Source organism: Pelodiscus sinensis, chromosome 3 (genome assembly GCF_052426305.1).
Source record: "Pelodiscus sinensis isolate ZL-2025 chromosome 3, ASM5242630v1, whole genome shotgun sequence".
Lineage (NCBI taxonomy): Eukaryota > Metazoa > Chordata > Testudines > Trionychidae > Pelodiscus > Pelodiscus sinensis.
The window spans coordinates 6,431,948-6,452,152 of NC_143054.1; the positions used below are offsets into that span (position 1 = coordinate 6,431,948).

A 20,205-nucleotide genomic window follows, 5' to 3' on the forward strand; every position below is an offset into this window, starting at 1 on the left:
GCTGCTGGGTTGCTCCAGTAGCGCCGCCGCTCCTCGGTGCTACTGGACCAACCCAGCAGCACCCAAGCTGCTCTGCCCCAGGCGTCCTGATTCAGCCGCTGCAGAACAGCTGGGGTAGAACAGCTGGGGTGCTGCCCGGTTGGTCCAGTAGCGCCCAGAGCGGCGCTACGGGACCAACTGGCAGCGCCCCAGCTGCTGTACCACAGGTGTCCGGAGCAAAGCCACGGAGCACGGGGGCAGCGGGACAGCCCAGACGCACCGTGGCTCCCTGCTGCCCTTGGGCTCCGTGGCTTTGCTCTGCTTTGCTCTGCTTTGCTCTGCTTGGGCTCCGTGGCTTTGCTCTGCTTTGCTCCCCGTCCCCCTGGTCTGCAGACCGGGGGGGGGGGGGCAAAGCAGAGCCAAGCCGCGGAGCGCGTGGGCAGCCCTGTCCGCTGCCCACGTGTTCCGCCGCTTTGCTTCCTCTCCCTGGTCTGCTGGAGACCAGGGAGAGGAACGGCCCCGTTCGTAACTGCGGATCCGACATAAGTCGGATCCGCGTAACTCGGGGACTGCCTGTATTTGAAAACTCCATTTTGAGCGTGCACAGCAGAAAACAGTGTAGCTGTAAGATACTTCAGAAGCGATCTATTGTGAATGCATCTGCAGCTAGGGAAATGTGCAGAGGCTGATTTAAGCAACTTTGCCTGATTTTTTCTTACAAAATCTTTCTAAAATGTGTTATAAAAATCTAGAAAAATGAAAAGGGTAATGTAGAATAAAGCATTAAGGTTGCTCCTTTAAGTCAAAACATACTAGACAATTTAAAAGTTAAAAATGGAAACAGCAATGTTAATTTGGACATCTTGCACATACGTACTACTTCCTCTGTGTGTGTTTGTGTAGTGAACAACCAACATAATGTACAACGTGGGAGCATTAACCTTGCTTTTGTAACCTTAACATTTGCATTTCCTGACTTTTCGTGGCTAACAGTCCAACTTTCAGTTGCATTACTAATGCAGAGGGTTTTGCATTAATATGTGTACATGTCAGTGTAAATAAAGAAACTTTAAATTTGCTATTAGCATTTTAGAAGGAAGAAAACATTTCTGAAAGCAGAGGTCAAATAATGTAATAATTGTGAGGGAGGTAGAATAAAAGAAGTACCAATTTAGTTTGAATCCCTCTATGTCTGCAGGAGTAAATTAAAATAAAGCCATTTGCCAAGGTTATCATTGGCTTGACCTACAATTGTAGCTATGCAGAATGTATTATACTGTTGGCTTGAATCATAAGGTACGTGTGCTGGATAAATCTGCTCTAGTTTAAATGCAGCCATTGTCAATATCATGTTTTAGGACTCCAGTGCCTGGTATGGAAACGCATATTCCAGTTGTTTTCCTTGACTTGAACGGTAAGTGACTCAGGACAAAGCTTTTAAAATAAACGTTGTCTAGCCAATAGCATTATAAGAAATAAACAAACTAATAAAATGAAGAAATTATTTTAGTGCCAGGAATATTAATGAGAAAATTCTGTTAGAACTACATTTATTTCATCCAATTATATTGTTTAATGCTCTGGAATACCCAGTAACTACATACAGGATGAACAAACATTTTTATACTCCCTATGTTTTTCAGACCTTAAATTAGTGAAAAGACAGGAAAAAGGGAGGTATAAAATAAGGCAGGAATAAGACTTAGAAGCCCTTGTAAATGTAGATACATCCAGATACGAGGTTTTACATATAGGGACAAGGAATGAAGGTCACACCTACAGAATGGGGGGCTGTATCCTGGAAAGTAGTGACTCTTAATAGGACTTAATGGATTAGTGGAAAATGATCTACTAGTGTGATGGTATGTCGAAGAGAGGCTAACATTGTCCTTGGATGAAAAGTCTCTAAGAGGGGTAGCCATGTTTGTCTGTAACTTTTAAAATGAGCGGTCTTGTGGCACATTAGAGACTAACAAATATATTAGGTCATGAGCTTTTGTTGCAAAACCCAGTTCATCAGATAACTTGGAGTGGAAATTACAGAATCCAGAGTATGTATAATAGCAAAAGAAGTTACCTGTCAATTGTCGGATCAGTGTTAATACGAAGTTAATTAAGTCAGGCTGGATGTGTCTTTCATAGCATGTGATGTGGAAATGCAAATATCAAAGGCAGGGAAATTGCCTTTGTAGTGTGTGAACTAATTAAGATCTTTGTTCAAGCCTAAGTTGATAATGTTGAAATTATAAATGAATTCCAGTTCAGCAGGGCTCTTGATGGGTTTGGGCTTCAATCCCCCTTTGGGAGACGTGTAGTAATTTTTGTTGTCAGAAGGAAGGTTGCAGGGTGATGAAGTTTGAGAATCTCTGATCTAGAATCATAGAGCTGCAAAAGATCTCAAGAGGTCATCAGGTCCAGACCCCTGCCCAAGGCACGACCAACCCCAACTAAATCAACCCAGCCAGGGCTTTGTCAATCTGAGACTTAAAAACCTCTAGGGATGGAGATTCCACCACCTCCCTAGGGAACCCATTCCAGTGCTTCACCACCCTCCTAGTGAAATAGTTTTTCCTAATATCCAACCTAGACCTCCCCCACTGCAACTTGAGACCATTGCTCCTTGTTCTGCCGTCCATCACTACTGAGAACAGCCTTTCTCCATCCTCTTTGGAACTTCCCTGCAGAAAGTTATCAAAGGCTGCTATCAAATCCCCCCTCACTCTTTTCTTCTGCAGACTAACAAACCCAAATCCCTCAGTCTCTCCTCATAGGTCATGCACTCCAGCCCCCTAATCATTTTGGTCGCCCTCCACTGGACCCTCTCCAATGCATCCACATCCTTTCAATTGTGGGGAGCCCAGAACAGGACACAATACTCCAGATGTGGCCTCACCAGAGCCTATAAAGGGGAATAATCTAGGTCAACCAGAAGTTATGGAACTTGACACAGGAATTGTTGGATGAAATTATCTGGCCTTTGTTAGACAGAAGATCAGGCCAGATTATCTCAATTGTTCTTTCTAGCCTGAAAATCGATTAAAATAAAATTGTGCGGCGATTTTGAAGGGAGTTGTGCACAACTCTTAGGTTTCTTTGAAATTCCAACCTAGATGAATAGTAAACACAAGGAATTCCAAAACTAAGAAGCTTCTTATAAGAGGTGTAGAGAAGGAGGGAGATGGACTGTTTCATAAGAATAAATATGTGTGTTTTGATTGCCTGAGTCGAGACCCTGCTCACACACACACACACAGTTCAGTGACTGTGGTGACACATATCTGGACCAGAATTGTGTTTAAGAGCAGTTTTCCAACATATATTAGCTGTTAGCACAAGCAACACAGGCATACATTCTTTTAAATTGTACCAGCTGATACTGCTATAGGTTCCTTGTCCTGGATAGGCGATACTGTTGTTCTAAATGAGGGTGTGACACAATTTGCAACCACATTATCTATGGATGCAAGTATTGTAACCGGCTTTCTGTAACCATGACTTCTGACACTGCTGCAAGTTCCAGGAAAAGAAGGATTTCATATAGCACACTTCATACCAAAGGCTCCCAAAGCACAAGCACACTCCCTGCACAAAGCAGCACAACAGTTTTTAGGCAACGTGTGAAAGATACCCTCTTGAAATCAGACTAAGGTGGTATTCACTTAGGCAGAAACTAAGTAATTGTCCAATTTGGCATTTGGCCAGTGCACAAAAATGAATGCCACTGCTTTCTTACGCTGTTTGAAATGGAGTACGGTTCTTGTTTCTTTTAACATTTTTGTGTCTTCTGCATTGCTAGCGGATGACTTTAGCTCTCAAGATAACCTTGATGACCCAGAACCTGGTGGATGGGATGCTACTCTCACTGGGGAAGAGGAAGATGAATTCTTTGAATTGCAGATTGTGAAACACCATGAGAGTGAGGTAAGCAAGAGCATGGCGCAGAATGCTGAAGATCAGGAGACTTTTCATCTCATTAACCACCTCTTAACAGGGCTTATCTACAGAGGGAGTTACTCTGGAATAACTGTTCCACTTCCAAAGTGGATTAAGGTCATTCAGAAAGAGGCTTCTGTTAGAATAAAATAAAAGCATGGAGTTCATCTGTTTTTTAATTCATACTTTTCTGTGTAGCCAACCTCTTACCTAGACAATACAGGAGTGCATCTAGTCTGACATATCAAGTATCCAGCACTTGTACTTTCTAAGGGTTTTCAGAATTGTTCTCTAGGAGTGGAACTTCATTGACCATCCCCTCCACCAAGGTTGGGGGGGAACCCATATCTTAAAGTGGAGTTGCGGGTGTTTGGCTGCCTTATATGTGCATTTCTATATCTTAATATGTTTGGATTTCTTTTCCGTTTCAGACATTCTTAACTTGGAATTTCTTGATTCTGTAATAATTAATTTGGGGATAAATTTTTTAACTTCCAACTTACAATACTTAGTCTGCATTTTAACTCCAATTTAACAGTTGTTTTTGTCTGAGAATTTCCTCAGACGTCTAAAATTAGTAAAATTTTTCTGAATGCTCCCTAAACAAGAAACCTAAAGAGCTGCTATTGCTACTATATGGTATTTCTAATTATTTGAAGATGTGCAGTATCAACTTTCAATAATACTATTTTTATTTTATGGCCAGGGAAATTCCCTTTTTTCCTGCTTAAGCCTGATAAGAGCTGTGTGATATGAATATTTTTAACACTATTCAGGCCAAATATGTCTCCACTATCAAGCCAAAGATGGGCATTTTTAAGTGAAGTACATTGAAATTCGTCTTCCAGTGATTCAGTTCGGCTCTTTCTGGACTGTCTTCATAATGAGTAAGATGAAATGGTCCTGTCCTTTTAAAATGTACAGTCAGAAATCTAGGAGCTTTGTAAATCTTTTTCAGCATCCCGGCAGGAAGTAGCAATACCTGGAGTTTCTTTCTCTCTCTCTCTCTCTGCTGGGTCAAGCCGATGCAACAGTGGGGGCTACTGTACTTCAAGCATCTTTGTTGCTAGCAGTCCTCGCACCCTCCTCGGTGTAAATACTGCCTGTCAGTCACCCATGTGTGGAACATGCATTAGGGCCAGTGCTCAAAGAACTGGAAGTCACTTACCTGTAACTGAACGTTCTCTGAGATGTGTGGTCCCTATCCGTATTCCACTACCACTCCTCCATCTCCTTTGCTTCTGATTCTACTGGGCTCGTGGTAAGAAGAACTGGTTAGGTGTTGGCCTACACTGCCTCTCATGCTTTAGGTGTGGAGAGCTGAAGCTTGTTAGAATTTACAGACTCAAACGTCTGACGTGCATGCATGCCTACATGTGGAACACAGATGGGGACCACAGATCTCAAAGATCTCCCACTTACAAGTAAATAGCCTCCATTTTAAAATCCAAGTAGCTGTCCTGGTAGATCAGTATGGATAGTCAAATGGCCTCTTATGCAACAGACATTGGTTTGTTCCCCATTCTATGCGAATTGGGAATGTCGGGGTTAATATTTACATAGTAGAGGAGATGGCTTTCTTCGTTTGCAGGTGAAAGTAGAAGCCTCCTGGGATTCCACAGTCCATAACTGCATTCAGCTCAGCAAAGGAACAGCAACAGATGAAAGAGTTTTCCTTATCGTGAGAGTCACTGTCCAGCTCAGCCATCCTGCTGAAATGCAGCTGGTGCTGCGCAAACGCATCTGCGTTAATGTCTATGGGAAACAGGTACGTCTTTTAAAACTCTCCAAGGAGTTTGGAGGAGATGAGAGATTGGAGGTAAAGAGCATTTGACTTGCTCAAAACCAAACAGAATTCAGTAATTCCTGGCCTCCAATTCTGTGCTCGGTTTCCTACTCTCTAGCTCACTTCGGTGCAGCATTTTAATACTGGTGCGGCCTTTGTTTTGGTGGATTTGATAGTTTTCCAGCATTGCTTGAAATGGAGGCTGTATTTTTCAATGTTTTATGGGAGCTGTGTACATGTAACTCTGAACTGTGACAAGTAGCCTTTGGAGGAAAACTAAATTAATAGTGGCTTTCTAAAAAGAGTCTTTAAACATACTCTTAGCCGGAAGCATCTGTAGCAGCAGGTCTCAAACTGGGGTCTGCAAGGGTGCCTCTACACAGCACCCTAAACTAGAAATAAGATACGCAATTTGCATAGCGCAAATTGCGTATCTTATTTCAAATCTATTTTGAAATAGCTTATTTTGAAATTTGGCACATGCACAAATTGGCACTACACAGCGCCAAATTTCAATATTATTGGTATTACCTATATTGAGTATTCTCTCTGATGCCAATCCTTTAACATTGGATAGAGGTCAGTAGGTGTTAGTTTCGTGAACCAAGAGCTCATGTTTTGTAGATTAGTGAAATGGGTCTAATTTGACTATGTATCCTAAGTAACACCTGTGCTGTTTCCCCATCAGTAATGTTCACTGCATCTGTTGCTGGATACTGACTTCTCTCCCAGTCTGAAGCTGGGAAGAGGGAGAATTCTTCTCAACACTGCCCCGAAATTTGGTTTCCATGGCGAGCAACAGTGTTAGAGAAGATCACAGGGTGGGAAGAGACCTCAGGATGTCATTGGGTCCAGCCCCCTGCCCAAGGCAGGACCAACCCCAATTCAATCATCCCAGCCAGGGCTTTGTCAAGCTGGGACTTAAAAACCTCTAGGGATGGAGATTCCACCCCCTCCCTAGGGAACCCAGCCCAGTGCTTCACCACCCTCCCAGTAAAAAGTTTTTCCTGTGGAGGTACTGAGCTGCTCCTCTGTTTGCGCTACTGGAAGCAGACTTTGGAATGAGGCCAGAAGGGGCATGGCCAAGCTCCAGACAGAGTCCTGTGGACACATCCGAGTTGCTGATCGTATTTTGAGGAATAGCACTAGATGTCTGGCTAGGGACAAAGTCATTCCCAGAACAGGGAAGCCAATTTTCCGTTATCCAGGACTGTGAGGGTGGGGACCCCCATGTCTGAGAAATCATTTGTAGGCTCCATGCATCATAAAGATTGTATTGAGTCTTCACCAGTGCTGATCTCTACTGCCAGCTGAGTCAGCCATGTTTTTAACTATTTGCCAATACAAAATATTCAGTCTTCTCACTAGGTTTTTTTTTTAATCCCCAATGATGACCTTTCCTGGCTGTTCAGACTCAGCATCTTTCAATGACTCATCTCTGCATTAATTTAACAGTCCAGTTCTTAACCCTGCGTGGCGCCGCGTCAGCATAAACAATGATTGTGCCCTTTTAAATCATTCTTTGTAACGATTCCTTTGGTCAAGAACTAAATGTCTGTACTGTCAATATTCAAGAAACGTCAACCTGGGCTCTCCCCCCCCCCCCCCCCAAAAACCCTCCCCAAGAACAAACCGATCATTTGTTTACTAGTTAAAAGGTGTGTCTTATGTAGAAAAATAATCCAATTTCTACACCTGTAAACAGGCCTGGAGGGGAGGGGAAGGAAATAGTTGCCCTTGGGCCCTGCAATTTAAAAGGTCCCGGGGCTCCCAGCCATCATGACTGCTAGCAGAGACGGGGGATAGTGTGGCACGTTCCTGGCAGAGCTGCCCCAATCCTGCCCCTTTTGCCTGAGGCCCCACCCCTTCCAGGAGTGCATAGCTACTCACCTTGCCCAGAGACCTGGCAAGTTTGTCTCCCTCCCCCCATCTTCATCTGTAATGAAGACAGAAGTAAATGAGTTTGATTTTATTTGGATTCAAGTGCTTTGCTGCCTGCTTGTTTTATCTGTTCTGTTGTTTGCCTTATACGATAATTAGCTTCTGTTGAGACTGTTATTTTAAAACACTTTTTTTTAACGAACCATTTTTCCCCTTTCCTCCGTCCTCTGCAGAGTTTTGCACAGAGCTTCCTGAAAAGAATGTCTCACCGAAGTTCCATTCCTGGCTGCGGAGTCACCTGTGAGATCGTCTCTAATATTCCAGAGGTGCGTAACTAGGAATAGAAACAGACAAAGGGACACCAGCATTGTGAAATCTCACATCTGTTTGAATATTCATTACCTGTTGTTGCTACTCATCATAACTAAGATTCCTAGAACAAAAAAGAGTAGACAAGCCGTTTGGGTGTGCATCCAACTCCCTCCTGTCTCCAATGTGTCCCTCCCTCTGTCCCCAGGTGGTCCTGAACCCCCACGCATTCAGTATCCGGAGGAGGGGGTCGGGCTCCATTCTGTTTCTCTCCCATCCCATGCCTCGTCACCTGGTCCCACAGTCAGAGCATTGTGAGGAACTCAGCCTCTGCCCCCTCCCTCTCCATGGCTGTCTGCTCTACCCCACTCTTCAGGCACCACATAATTGCCTGGCGAGCAAATGGTGTAATTGCAGCACGACCCTTCTTGTGGCTTCCTTTCACCTCTCCTCAGATTCTGCTACTCTGCTGGGGGGGGGGAGATCTGTGGGAGACATTTAATTCTGCGCTTGCACAGTGGCGCAGAATTCCCCCAAGGTTAGCCTTTCCAGTGCTTGAATGTGGTACCTCCCCATGAAACTCTGCTGACCAGGAAAGAGAACCAGCAGTTACAGCTCAAGGGCTGGACTCCGCAAAACACCACAGAAGCACCCGTCCGCTTTCTATGCTGAAGGAGCCCCTAAAAAGTCTTTGTTGCGGGATTCCTACATGTACTGCAGAAGCAGGCTAATTTCTTACCTGCTTGAGAGGAAAATTCAATGTTGAACCAATGTCATCCATTGTTTTTCAAAGCCTTCCTATGGTCTGTACAGTAAGGAAGGGTGGATTTTTTGGGTCGATTGCCTGTATTTTGGGGGTTTCTGAATTGGAAATATTTACTTGAAACAAGGCAGCCTTTCTCTGCTTCGTCCCAGGATACTCAGGGAGCTGAGGAGCGGGAAGCGCTAGCAAGGATGGCCGCTAACGCTGAAAACGCAGCTTCGGCGGACTCGGAAGCATACATTGAAAAGTACCTGCGGAGTGTTCTAGCAGTGGAGAATATTCTCACTCTGGATCGTATTCGCCAGGTGCCTTTTTTTTCCCCCAGTGCTAGAGTTGACAATCAGTAAACATACCGAGTGAGAGCCTTGTTCTGTGGAAATCTTTGTGTAAGTGCATGGAATGACTTAAACAAGAGGGCCACTTCCTCAGTTCTGCATGGTGCCCTGTGACAAACATCCTAGGAATCAAGTGCAGGCTGAAAGCTCTTTTACCTAGTTACTCCTTCTAAATGATATTCAGTACAGATGGGGTTGAAGGTTGATATCAGTGGTATTGTCTGTTCCGGGTCTTTCTGTGTGGCTTAAGACTCAATGTGCACTGCCAGAATTGTATTTCCAAAAAGATCAGTTGTGTGTGAAGTTGTCTTTAGAATTAAACACAGAGTTTCAGAAAGCAAGTTTTCTGACGTCGTTAGCAAACCTTGTGTCATCATGTACACACTATGCATTGGAGTGACCGAGCCGGGTCTATCCATAAGCAAGACATTGATTAAGTTAACTGTAAATATTGTAACTTGATCTGTTTACCAGGAAAAACTCAGGAGAGGGACACATTTATGGAAAACTGTATTTCTTGGTATAAATTATGCAAGCAAAAGACATAGTTATGCAAAACAAATCTGAGCATGTGCTTACCCCGTATAAATTAACAATAAAGTGCTCTGCACTCTAAGTATTGAAAGCAAGTTCTCTGTCAAATATAATTACTTTACAGGATTAAAATAGGAGCTCAGCTAGGTAAAAGAGTCTCTGTTCACATCTGTTAGAGTTACATCCCTCCCATAGGTGCGGTGCTATAGATGTTGGGTGACAGTATAAAATAGTAGCCATCCCACTGAGCAAACAGTTAGTAGTGGACCAAACTTGCCCTCTCCATGTAGACTTCCTACTATCAGCATTCTATGTGAGATGCTGAAGATTAAATTGTGACATCTCCTTTCTTTCTATGGTTCATTAGGACTGTATAGAAATATTTTCATGTATATATAAAACCACACTTCGATCCTGGTTTAGATGTTTGTAAAGAATTTCTGTCCTGATGTCTTGACTGATCCGCAGGAGGTTGCAGTCAAAGAGCAGTTAACGGGGAAAGGAAAACTGAACAGGAGGAGTCTCAGCTCTCCCAACGTCAATCGGGTAAGTATGCCACAGTCGCATCTGTAGTCCCTTGAGGAGAGCAGAGCTAACCCTGAGTATGCATCTCACAGGGCCCTAAGCTGTGGAACAATAAGACAATGAGTTGCCTCTGTCTGGTCCCCCAGTTGTACCACTGGTGATGGTGAGAAATACGGCAGCATGTGAATTCTTGAAAGGAGACAAAACCCACAAATGTCCATATCCTGATCACGTAGGCTCGGGTTCAAAACACTCAGACCTGTCCAGACTGTGAGACAATAGCCGTGTGAAATGTACTTCTATACCCACTACTCTTTTTTGAAACACAGAAGGTTTTTTGTCCAATTATCAAGTAAATATTACAACTCTTGTCTGAAGATCTAATACTGATGAATTAAGCCACATACCTGCCTGAGATGTAGGAATTATATTTTCTATTTCACACATGAAGGAACTAAGACAAAGATTTTTGACTTGACCAAAATCACACAGGAAATCTATGGTAGAGCGTAGGGTAGATCCTAAGGGTCCAGTCAGTGAAAGCTCTACCATAGACTTTGGTGGGGACAGCATTTCAGCCAAATCTCTTGACTCCCGGTTTTGTGTTATAACTGCAAGACCATCTTTCCTGCTCTCATGCAAGATGCATGTATTACTTAAGGTACTTAACAGTTTGCAGAAACTACTGTATGTTTTTACATGAATCATTTCAGACATCTGGAAGCCGTCAAGATTTAGCTCCCGTGTACAGCCTTGGAAGTCACAAGGTAAATATTTAAAGGTTTTCTACAGAAAAGTCATTAGAGAATTTCCTTTATGGCAGAGGTGGCCAACCCGCGGCTTGTGAGCCACATGCGGCTTTTCAAAAAAAAAATTGCAGCTCCCACACCCACGGCTCTGAAAGAGGCAGCGTGTTTCAGTGACAGAGCTGGAGTTGCGGTGTCCCATTCAGACTTCAAAATGGCCATCTTAAAAGGGCAAGGTCTGTTCTGCTCTTAAAAGGGCGGTGGCTAGGGCCTTTTTTTTTCTTCTTTTTTGCTCAACTTTTTCCCCTCGGCTCTTTGCGCTGTATCCACCACTATTTTGGCTCTTCGTCTGTAACGGGTTGGCCACCCCTGCTTTATGGCAATTTGTGACGGTTGAAGAGGAAATCAGGGGGAATTTTCTCTTCCGTTTTGTGGCATGTGGCCCCAGAATCAACCCCATCACCCCCCATAAAAAAAATCACTGGGACTTGGTTCAAAAAATAATTTTGTGTAAAGATCAAAGAATTACTTTTGAGAGACTTATCAAGGTCTAGATAGGCTACATGGTCTTCCCATGACCTGCACAGTACTTGTGTGTGCATTTATGTATATGCATGTCTAGAACATAGGGATGAGGAGTTTTAATACATAAGGCAATGGTATGAAGAAATCAAGTTTTCATAGAAGGTCTAATATTGGTAGTTAAATGTCTGTTCCATATAGAAAATGTTAAAACATCTGCAGGTAATGGGTTTGTAGCAGCATCCATAGAAATATCCTACAGTTTCTCATTAAAATGCTGTGTAGTCATTTATGAACTAAGAGGAAAAAATCCTTATATGAATGTTTACTGTTTTTGTTTGTTTTCTACCCCTTCCTCTCATATCCCATACTGCATGCTTCAGTGTCCAGAGGTCCCGGGAGAGGTAACTAATACATTAGGTCCGCCTAATGAGTGAGATAAACTTCTTATCCCACTGTAGTTATTAGATTGTTCTTAGTCCAAAGTCCTTTGTTATAAAATATTTCTGCCTGTATGGCCATTCTAGTCCCGCTAGCCCAGACTCCTGACTTCCTATAGTGCCCAATGCCCAGTGCTTCAGGGGGAATGAACAGGACATGACAGTTATCAAGTGATCCATTCTCTGTCATCCGCTCCCAGGGAATGGGGTTATTTCTGACCATCTTGGCTTATCGCCATTGATGGGGGCCTGTTCTCCATGAACTTATCGAATTATTTTTTTAACCCAGTTATCGTTTTGGTCATTACATCATCCTCTGGCAACAAGTTCCGCAGGTTGAGTGTGTTGCGCCTTTTGTTTCTTTTAAACCCACCATCTATTAATTTCATTGGGTGAGCCCTAGTTCTTATGTAATATGAAAGAATAAATAACACACTCCATGCTATTTGTGATTGTATAGCTCTCTATCATATCCCTGCCTTAGTCACCTCTTTTCCGAGCTAAAAATTCCCAGTCTTTTTAATCTCTCCTCCTATGGAAGCTGTTCTTTACCCTCAGTCATTTTTCTTGATCTTCTCTGTATCTTTTCCACTTCTAATATCTCTCTTTTAAGATGAGGTGACCACAGTGGTCTGCACTGTTCATGGTGTGGGCATACCATGAATTTATACAGGGGCATTATGGTATTCATTGCCTTATTATGTATGCCTTTCTTAATGGTCCTAGATTTTTGTTGGACTGCCACTCCACTCTGAGCAGTGTTTTCCAGAGACCTCTACACAGGCACTCCAAGAGCTTTTGTGAATGATAACAGCTAATTTAGAGCTCATCATTTTGTGTAAAGATGGTTAGGATTATGTTTTCCGGTGTGCTTTACTTTTCATTTATCAACGCTAATTTCATGAGTCATTTTATTGTCTAGTCACCCAGTTTTCTCAGGTCCCTTTTGTAACTGCTTGCTGACTGTTTAAGACTTAACTATCTTAAGTAATTGTGTATCATCTACAAATTTTGCCATCTTGCTGTTTATCCCTTTTTCCAGATGATTTATGAATATGTTGAATAGCATAAGCCCCAGGACAGATCTTTGTGGGAGTCCACCATTTGTGTGCCTTCATTGTGAAAACTACCCTTTTATTCCTATCCTTTATTTACTGTCTTTTAGATCTATTAGAGGATCTTCCCTCTTAGCCTATGACTGCTTATTTTGTTTGAGTCTTTGGTGAGAAACTTTGTCAAAGGCCTTCTAAAAGTCCAAGTACATTATCTGCTTTGGATCAGCCTTTTCCCCATGTTTGTTGCCCCCCCTCCCCTTCTTGCTGTGGAGACGGAGCAGAAACTTAAATTCAGGTGCGTCGATTCCAGCTACGTAATTAGCGTAGTTGGAGTTGCATATCTTAATTCAGCCTTCCCCTTTAGTGTAGACCTGGCCTTAGAGTAATAGTTTAGGAGTTAGATTCCTGGCTAGGACTTCACCTTGGAGCAGTGTTCCCCAATGTTCATCAGGTAGCTGAGTGATGTCTATTAGTGACCCCCACGAGAACTGTTTAAAGTGTTTGTTGGAGTCTCACAAGAAAGGTTAAGTACAGGATTTGCAAAAACTTTTGCCCTCAAACTCAGAGGGAGCTGGATAGCCGCTTGAGGGCCCTCCTCATGGAGGCTGTGCTTTGGACTACCGCTGAACCCGCTCGATTAGCACCAGGGCATCGGCGCGCAGTACTGTCATCAAAATCCATACACCACCATTCCCTCTTGCCAGTGCCTACGAAGCGGTCAAAATCGACAGGCCTGCCAGCAGCACAGGAACAGGGCAAAGGACCTGTTCTTCTTCGAGTGATGACTCGTGTGCATTCCAAGATGTGTGCGCCATGCACAGTCAGAAGATTTTTCCCTAGCAGTACCTGTCAGGTCGGCTATAGCGCCCCCTGTAGTGGCATCTCCATGTGCATATATATACCCCTGCCAACCTGACGCCCACTCAGTTCCTCCTTTCTGCCAGAGACGGTCATTGGTCGTTAGTCCCAAGTGTCTGCTGTGATCTGACCCCCTAGTCCAGCCAGAGGCCCATCTCTAACCCCTACAAGCAGTAGGGGGGTCCTGTCCCCTGTCTAGCTCCCACAGGAAGAAGAGAGAGCCAGAGGATTTAAATGGTATCACCCTTCATCTTCCTGTTCCTCTGCCAGACATGGTTCTTCCAGAGGCCAAGGAAGGCAGAAACGGGCATTTTGAGGATGCACCTGAGGGTAGCCTCCCAGTCATGTCCCAAGAGCCCTCTGCACTTTCCTCACCTTCCAGCTGACCTCCGACCATTGGATGCTCAACATATCTTCGGGGACAGCCTGCAGTTTGTGGCTGATCCATCCTGCCACCCCCCTTCTCCATCTCTCTTCAGAATCCCTTCTCATGAGAGACTCCCTCAGGATGTGGAGACCCTCCTATGCCTCAGGGCAGTAAAGGAGGTGTCTCCAGATTTGAAGGGGAAAGGGTTCTCTTCCTATTTCCTAATACCAAACACAGAGAGGTACCTGAGACTTGTTCTGGAACTGCACCACCTCAGAAAGTCTCTCAAAAAGTGCAGATTTCTCCTTACCTTGAGGACTAATAAAGAGCCGGTCACTTGATCACTTTTGCTGGTACCTTCAAAGCACAGTTCTTTCTTCAGAGCCTGACCTGTACCATGGATTAGATTATCTGCAATGCTAAATGCTAGGTTGTCCTCTACTTCTCTCCTTGACTTCTGGGTATCTGCCATAATCCAGTTTCTGTTCTTTCCAGTGTATAGAACACAACAAGCAAGATCATCTTGGTTTGTTTCTTGCAAAGCTCATCTCCGATCTACCACTACAGCCTATGCACTAGCTCCACAGTAGCCCAGATGTCAGGGCTGTCCACATCCATCCTCATTATCTCCTGCTCTTCCTCTCTTTCCTGCAAACTTCAGTCGTGAATGCTACCATAGGAGGCCACAAAGTCTTCCTAGATTGCTGGATTAGAAGTTGCCAGTAAGGTCATCTAGTCAGACCTACACATAACGAAAGAATTTCCCTCAATGATTCTTGCAATTAGCCCTCTGTGGTTGTAGGTGGACAAAGGAGTCTGCCAATGTCAGTGGGAACTGATGATGGTCAGCGCCTCTTGGGGATGCAGCTGAAAAAATGTTGGGGCCTGGAGTCTGTCCTTATCTTTGCACATTCTGCCTACTGCCAGGCACTGTATTTGCTGTCATGCTGCACAAGTATTAGCAGACTCCTGTTCTGCACAATACTTTTGAAATATAAACTCACCTTTCCCCTAGGGTCGATGGGAGAGCCAGCAAGATGTATCCCAAATTTCAACACATTCTGGTAGTGGGACAGCCCCATCTCGTACATCTTCAGCAGGCTCTGCTCAGCAAAACCATTCTAATGATCCAGGTAACAGCTTCCCCAAAGTTAAACTGGCCGTGGCCAAGTTTAGAGTGAAATACCCTTTGCAACTGCGGGCGAAAAAGGGGGGAAGGCAGTCCATCTGGGTGTACAGTTGGAATACCTGTTGAGTTCTACCATCGTGCTCTGTATTGTGCAAACTTACATTGAGCACCGGTAAGAACTTGACATTCACTGGCCGGAGCACCTGCTCTAACCGTTGTTCATTGTGATATGGTGAAGCCCCAGCTCTGTACTCACTGGCTGGTGTGCTAGGCACTTAATAGTGCCCACCGTTGGTGAAGACACAGACCTTGCCTCCTGAAACTTAAATTCTTAAATCACAGACAAAGCAATTCAGACACATCATAATATACCATATGTTATGCAAGTAACATTGCAAAAGCTGAAAAACCACCCAAGAGCAGGGCAAGATGGCTATTTCACATATTATGCCCAACGTATACAGAGTGCAGTGATAGTCTGTTTTTATACACTGGTTATAACTAGTGTTTCTCCAGGGGGATAAGAACAGACTGACCGCAATAAAGGAACAGGTACGATCAGGGAGAGCTGCATGGCCAGTGTTTTGTTCTGATGCAGTCATGATTAATTCTGTCCATTTTGCTCTTTCTAGAGTGTGACGTAGTAATCAAGTTCACCTTGTTAAAGTTTTGCACTTTTAATATTTGATCATCTGTGTCACTTGTTCCTGGATCTTTAAATTCTGCCACTGCAACTCTTAAAGCCTGCAGTGTTTCCAGACCCATGTATGTAACTTAAGCTTTGGCATCCTAGATGAGAGAGGGAGTTCTTATCCCTGTTCTACAGAAGGGCTTACTGCACTACAGAGAGCTTGTGACTTGCCCAGGATCACACATTAATTCAGTGGAAGAGCAGGGAATAGGAACAGGAGTCCTGACTACTAATCCTTTCTTGCTCTGACTTCTAATCAACTGCCTGTTCATATGTTTTCTGTTGTGAAAGAGCCACAGCTGTTGATTCTGCTTTTTCTTTAAACTTTGTTGACAGGACTCAGTAGCCTGGCTGCCTCTTACCTGACTCCAGTAAAATCCTTTGTGCCTCAGATGCCAAAGCTGCTTAAGTCTCTCTTTCCTGCTAGAGAGGAGAAAAAGGGCAGGCAGACCTCTCCTCTTGCCCAGCAGGTAAAAAAAAAAAAAAAAAAAAAAAAAACCACACCCCCACAACAGTACTGGTGAGCACTGCTATAATGACTTGCTGATAGAAAGCTATTTTGTATGTTGCTGCAGGACAGACCAAGCTTTTAGTCATAGTAAAAGCTTATATGATACATTTCCCCTCCACTTTATCCAGAGATAGTGGAGCTTTTTTAACTTATTGATACTCTCAGCCCACTTGGCTTTTTTAAAAATGCCAAGTGCGCTACTAATGTGATTTATGGTAATACCGCTCGCAGCAACAATAGTAAAATTTATGAAGTGCACTTAGTGTTGTTTGTATGTTGCCAAGTGCAAAATGTAATTCTATTTTTAATTCCTGATTTCATTTCCCATCATCCACCCTTTAGCACCTTGGAGCAGTAGCTTTTATTTCTATCCTAGTGTATTCCACATACCAGAGAAGCACCTCCTCTTTTTCATATACTGTGCAAGTCTCCACCTGTTGCTACCTGGAGCCCTTGTGCTCCAGGTAGCAACGAGTGCATAGTTAAATATGAGAACAAGCTAGCCTTTTTCTTAGAGACAGACATATTGAAAATGAGATCTTCAACTTTATAGGCCCTAGCTTATTTTATACAAATAGCTGGCATTGCTCAGAAAAGCCCTCTTCACTGTGTGCGACTCATGAAGTACGTGAAGGTGTTTCATTGCAGGAGTGAACAAAACAGAGTTCAGAATCGTGTATACATTTTAAACAAAAGCCTGAAGCTGTGTCTTCAGCTGTTCTAAATCAGCAATATTCATCTTGGCCTATGCTCTGTTAGGGTACTTCTAAACTGGGGGGCAGGAGGGGTGGAATAAAAAGTGAGTCTCAGTGCCCAGGCTCATGCTACAGCACTAAAAATAGCTGTGTCGACGATCCAGCTCAGGTCCAAGACCAGCCCTACTCACCAGGTTTTAGAGCTGGAATTCCAATCCTGAAGTTTGAGCGCTCTGTTATGCCCTCCCATGTGTTGCTTCATGGGAGCATTATCAGGTAGCGTAGAATCCAAGATTTAGTTTTAGTTTTAGTTGGATAATACATATGGATACGCAGTGAGCGTGTTAGAAGATGTGTATTAGACAAGATGGGTGAGATCATATCTCTCCTGGGACAAACATGAGTACAGTGACAATGCATGCAAGTTATATATTCCCGTTTTCAGAAATTCTGTGTTTTAACTTCCATGAAAAGCTTTTGTGGTAGAGTTTCAGACTTTCCTGAGCAATGTAAGATCAGAAAGTGAAACTGATCACATTTTTGTCTTTGTTCAAGCCTAGTGAAACACCTACTTGTTGTAAAGAGCATAAAAGGAGGAAAAATACATTATAATATTAAATATTCTGTGTTTTAGCTATCTGAGAATATAAGCACAGATAAGGATGGTTTTTAAAATGACCTTTTTGAGTATTCATGCAGATACATTGCATACTGTGTCTTTTCTCTCTCAAATAATGAAAACATCGTTTACTCCATTTTTCCCTAATGATTCTGTTTGTACTCTACCTTTCATCCAAGAGTGTGAAAGTGCTTCACAACCACAGTGGCAAGTAGATAACCCCTCTGATCTCAGTTTACCTGTCTTTAAAATTGGGATAATAAGTTAAAGGGCCAAATTTTTAAAAGTATTTTAGATGCCTAAAAATGCAAATAGGGGCCTAGTGAGATTTATAAAGGTTCGTAATGGCTTGTATGCACACAAGGCACTCAAGAAAGTTGATCTGAATTTTCTGAAGGTGTGAACTTTAGGTGGATAGCTAAACGGTCCTAAATCTCTGTGTGAGTGTCTCTCTCTCTCAGGTTAAACAATCCCTAAGTGAATTGCCTGGCAGATGGCAGAGCCAGTATTAGAACTCAGAAGTCCTGATTTCCTAACCCCTATTCAGATTTATTGTCTGCACTCCCTCATATAGATGAAGACCAGTTGGTACATTATTTGTTTGAAGTAATTTTTTTCAATTATAAAGCCAGCAGTTTAAAGAAACTTTGCATTTAAATGACAGCATAGTAGAAATGCTCAGATAACCACGTGATGGCTAGGGTTGAATGTGAAAGATTATTATTTCTGACTATTACAAATAAATAAAATGGCTGATGAAGAAAGAGGGGTGTGCAGAGTTTTTAACATTTGATTATATTGGAGAGCAACCCACGGTTTTCCAGGGCCATTGGATCAATATAATGAAATGATAAAATTAATACTGGCTTAATGCTTTTAGTTTTCTTAATGTAACAAGTCAGCTGCATTACAAGCTCAGGTCATCTGTTGGCCATAAGAAACATATATTCTTCATTGCTCTGTCAGTAAATGAAGTGAGCTTCCTAATCCCCACTGGGAACTGCAATGCACAGAAGAAAAAAAAGCAGTAATTGAAGTAGAGCTATAGAACTAGCTCCCTCCCATATTGCACCAAAAGATAAATATCGACTGTTGGAGGAAGACTTCTTTTTGAAAAATGTAAATGATACTGTGACTCATGTGAACTTATTTGCACTTTGTGCATAGCTGGACTGATACGAACATGTTCTCATGGGTTAAGTGCAGGCTAAAGGAATGTAAGCAAAGGGTATTAGTGGTAAGTGGCTGTGTATTGAGCAGAAGACGCTACAGGGTCAGTGTTAGGTGTTCAGCTTCTTTTTAATTTGGCAGAGGCAAATGGTTGACTGGTTAACTCCTGCAGGTGTTACTAAGGTGGGAGGTGTTGGAAATTCCACTGATGACTAAGCCACAATAAATAGGATATGGCCAAGGAGAGAAATTATATTGAACCTAGAAAAATGCCAGCTAGTGCACCGTGAGGAGCAGTGGCAAGACAAAACTCCTATAGTCAATGGGAAAGAAGCTAGTGGAAATGGTGTAATGCCAGTGGTGGTTGCAAATGGCCAACTAGAAAACATTGCCCAAGAAAAAATACCAAAGTGAAATTCTGGCAACCCTTGCAAAGGAATCTCATCACTTAAAGAATTGATGGGCTTTTTTCTGGTACAGAGTGCACCTTGGATATTGCATGCAGTTAATAGGGCACCCCTTAGGTGCTCTATGAATACACAATAATTGTCAGAAAGCGATCAACAAATTAGAGAAAATTAGAGAAGACCAACAAAAATGACTTAAAGGCTGGAGGAATTGATTTACGAGGGACGAGTAAAAGATCTATATTGGTTTAGCTTCACTAAAGGAAAAATGGTAGAGATGTGAGATGTCTATAAGCATTGGGATGTAAATAATGAGGAAGGGAGACTGATTGCTTAGGATAGTTCTGAGGGATATAACTAGAAGAAGGGGGTGAAATTAATCAATAGGAAACTTTCAATTAGTATCAAATTTTTTAAAAAAAAGATCTATTAGACAATAGATTCTGAAAGGAAATAGTGGAAGGCCCATTGCTTGAGTCATTTAATACTATTGTGGACAGAAGCACTGGAGATGGATGGTAGAGAACAATTGTGCTGTGGCAGAGATGGACAACATAGTGTTTTCTATCTATACATTTTATGGGCAGATTGATTAATTTAGTGGACTGTGTGGCATAAGGAAAGGTGCTTTCTAAGGTTTTACTGTGGTGCTACACTTCTTTTTTTTTAAAAAAAAGTCTTGTATCTAAATGTATCCATGTTTTGGTGTGTTTGAATACCTTTCTTGTTTCTTATTGGATCACAAGTTGCATGATAGATACCACTGCTTAATTTAAATTCTAAGCTTGCAGAAAAGATTGTTCTTCAAGTAGTATCCCAGGTGTTTTATTCCCAGTGTGCTGTTGATCAGAGATTTTTGGTAATAGCATCTCTTGTCTCTCACGGGTGCTCTGCTCGTCCTTGTGCTTTGCACCGAGGACACATAGGACTGCATGGGCAAACCATCCTCA

The 20,205-nt window shown here is 42.8% G+C and overlaps 1 protein-coding gene across 5 annotated transcripts in view; it reads left to right on the forward strand.

Moving 5' to 3' along the window:
* Window positions 1–20,205, forward strand: part of KIF13B (kinesin family member 13B) — a 177,802-nt gene that overhangs the window by 133,496 nt on the left and 24,101 nt on the right. For 3 of the 5 annotated variants that reach the window (XM_006135585.5, XM_025190999.3, XM_089776990.1), the window contains 9 exons: window positions 1,338–1,393; window positions 3,776–3,900; window positions 5,504–5,680; window positions 7,813–7,905; window positions 8,804–8,956; window positions 9,989–10,066; window positions 10,759–10,812; window positions 15,049–15,166; window positions 16,190–16,323. In XM_006135585.5, the coding sequence (XP_006135647.3) occupies window positions 1,338–1,393; window positions 3,776–3,900; window positions 5,504–5,680; window positions 7,813–7,905; window positions 8,804–8,956; window positions 9,989–10,066; window positions 10,759–10,812; window positions 15,049–15,166; window positions 16,190–16,323 (988 nt within the window). The remainder of the gene's footprint in view (window positions 1–1,337; window positions 1,394–3,775; window positions 3,901–5,503; window positions 5,681–7,812; window positions 7,906–8,803; window positions 8,957–9,988; window positions 10,067–10,758; window positions 10,813–15,048; window positions 15,167–16,189; window positions 16,324–20,205) is intronic. The other 2 variants (XM_025191000.3, XM_075923257.2) reach the window with 1 other exon arrangement.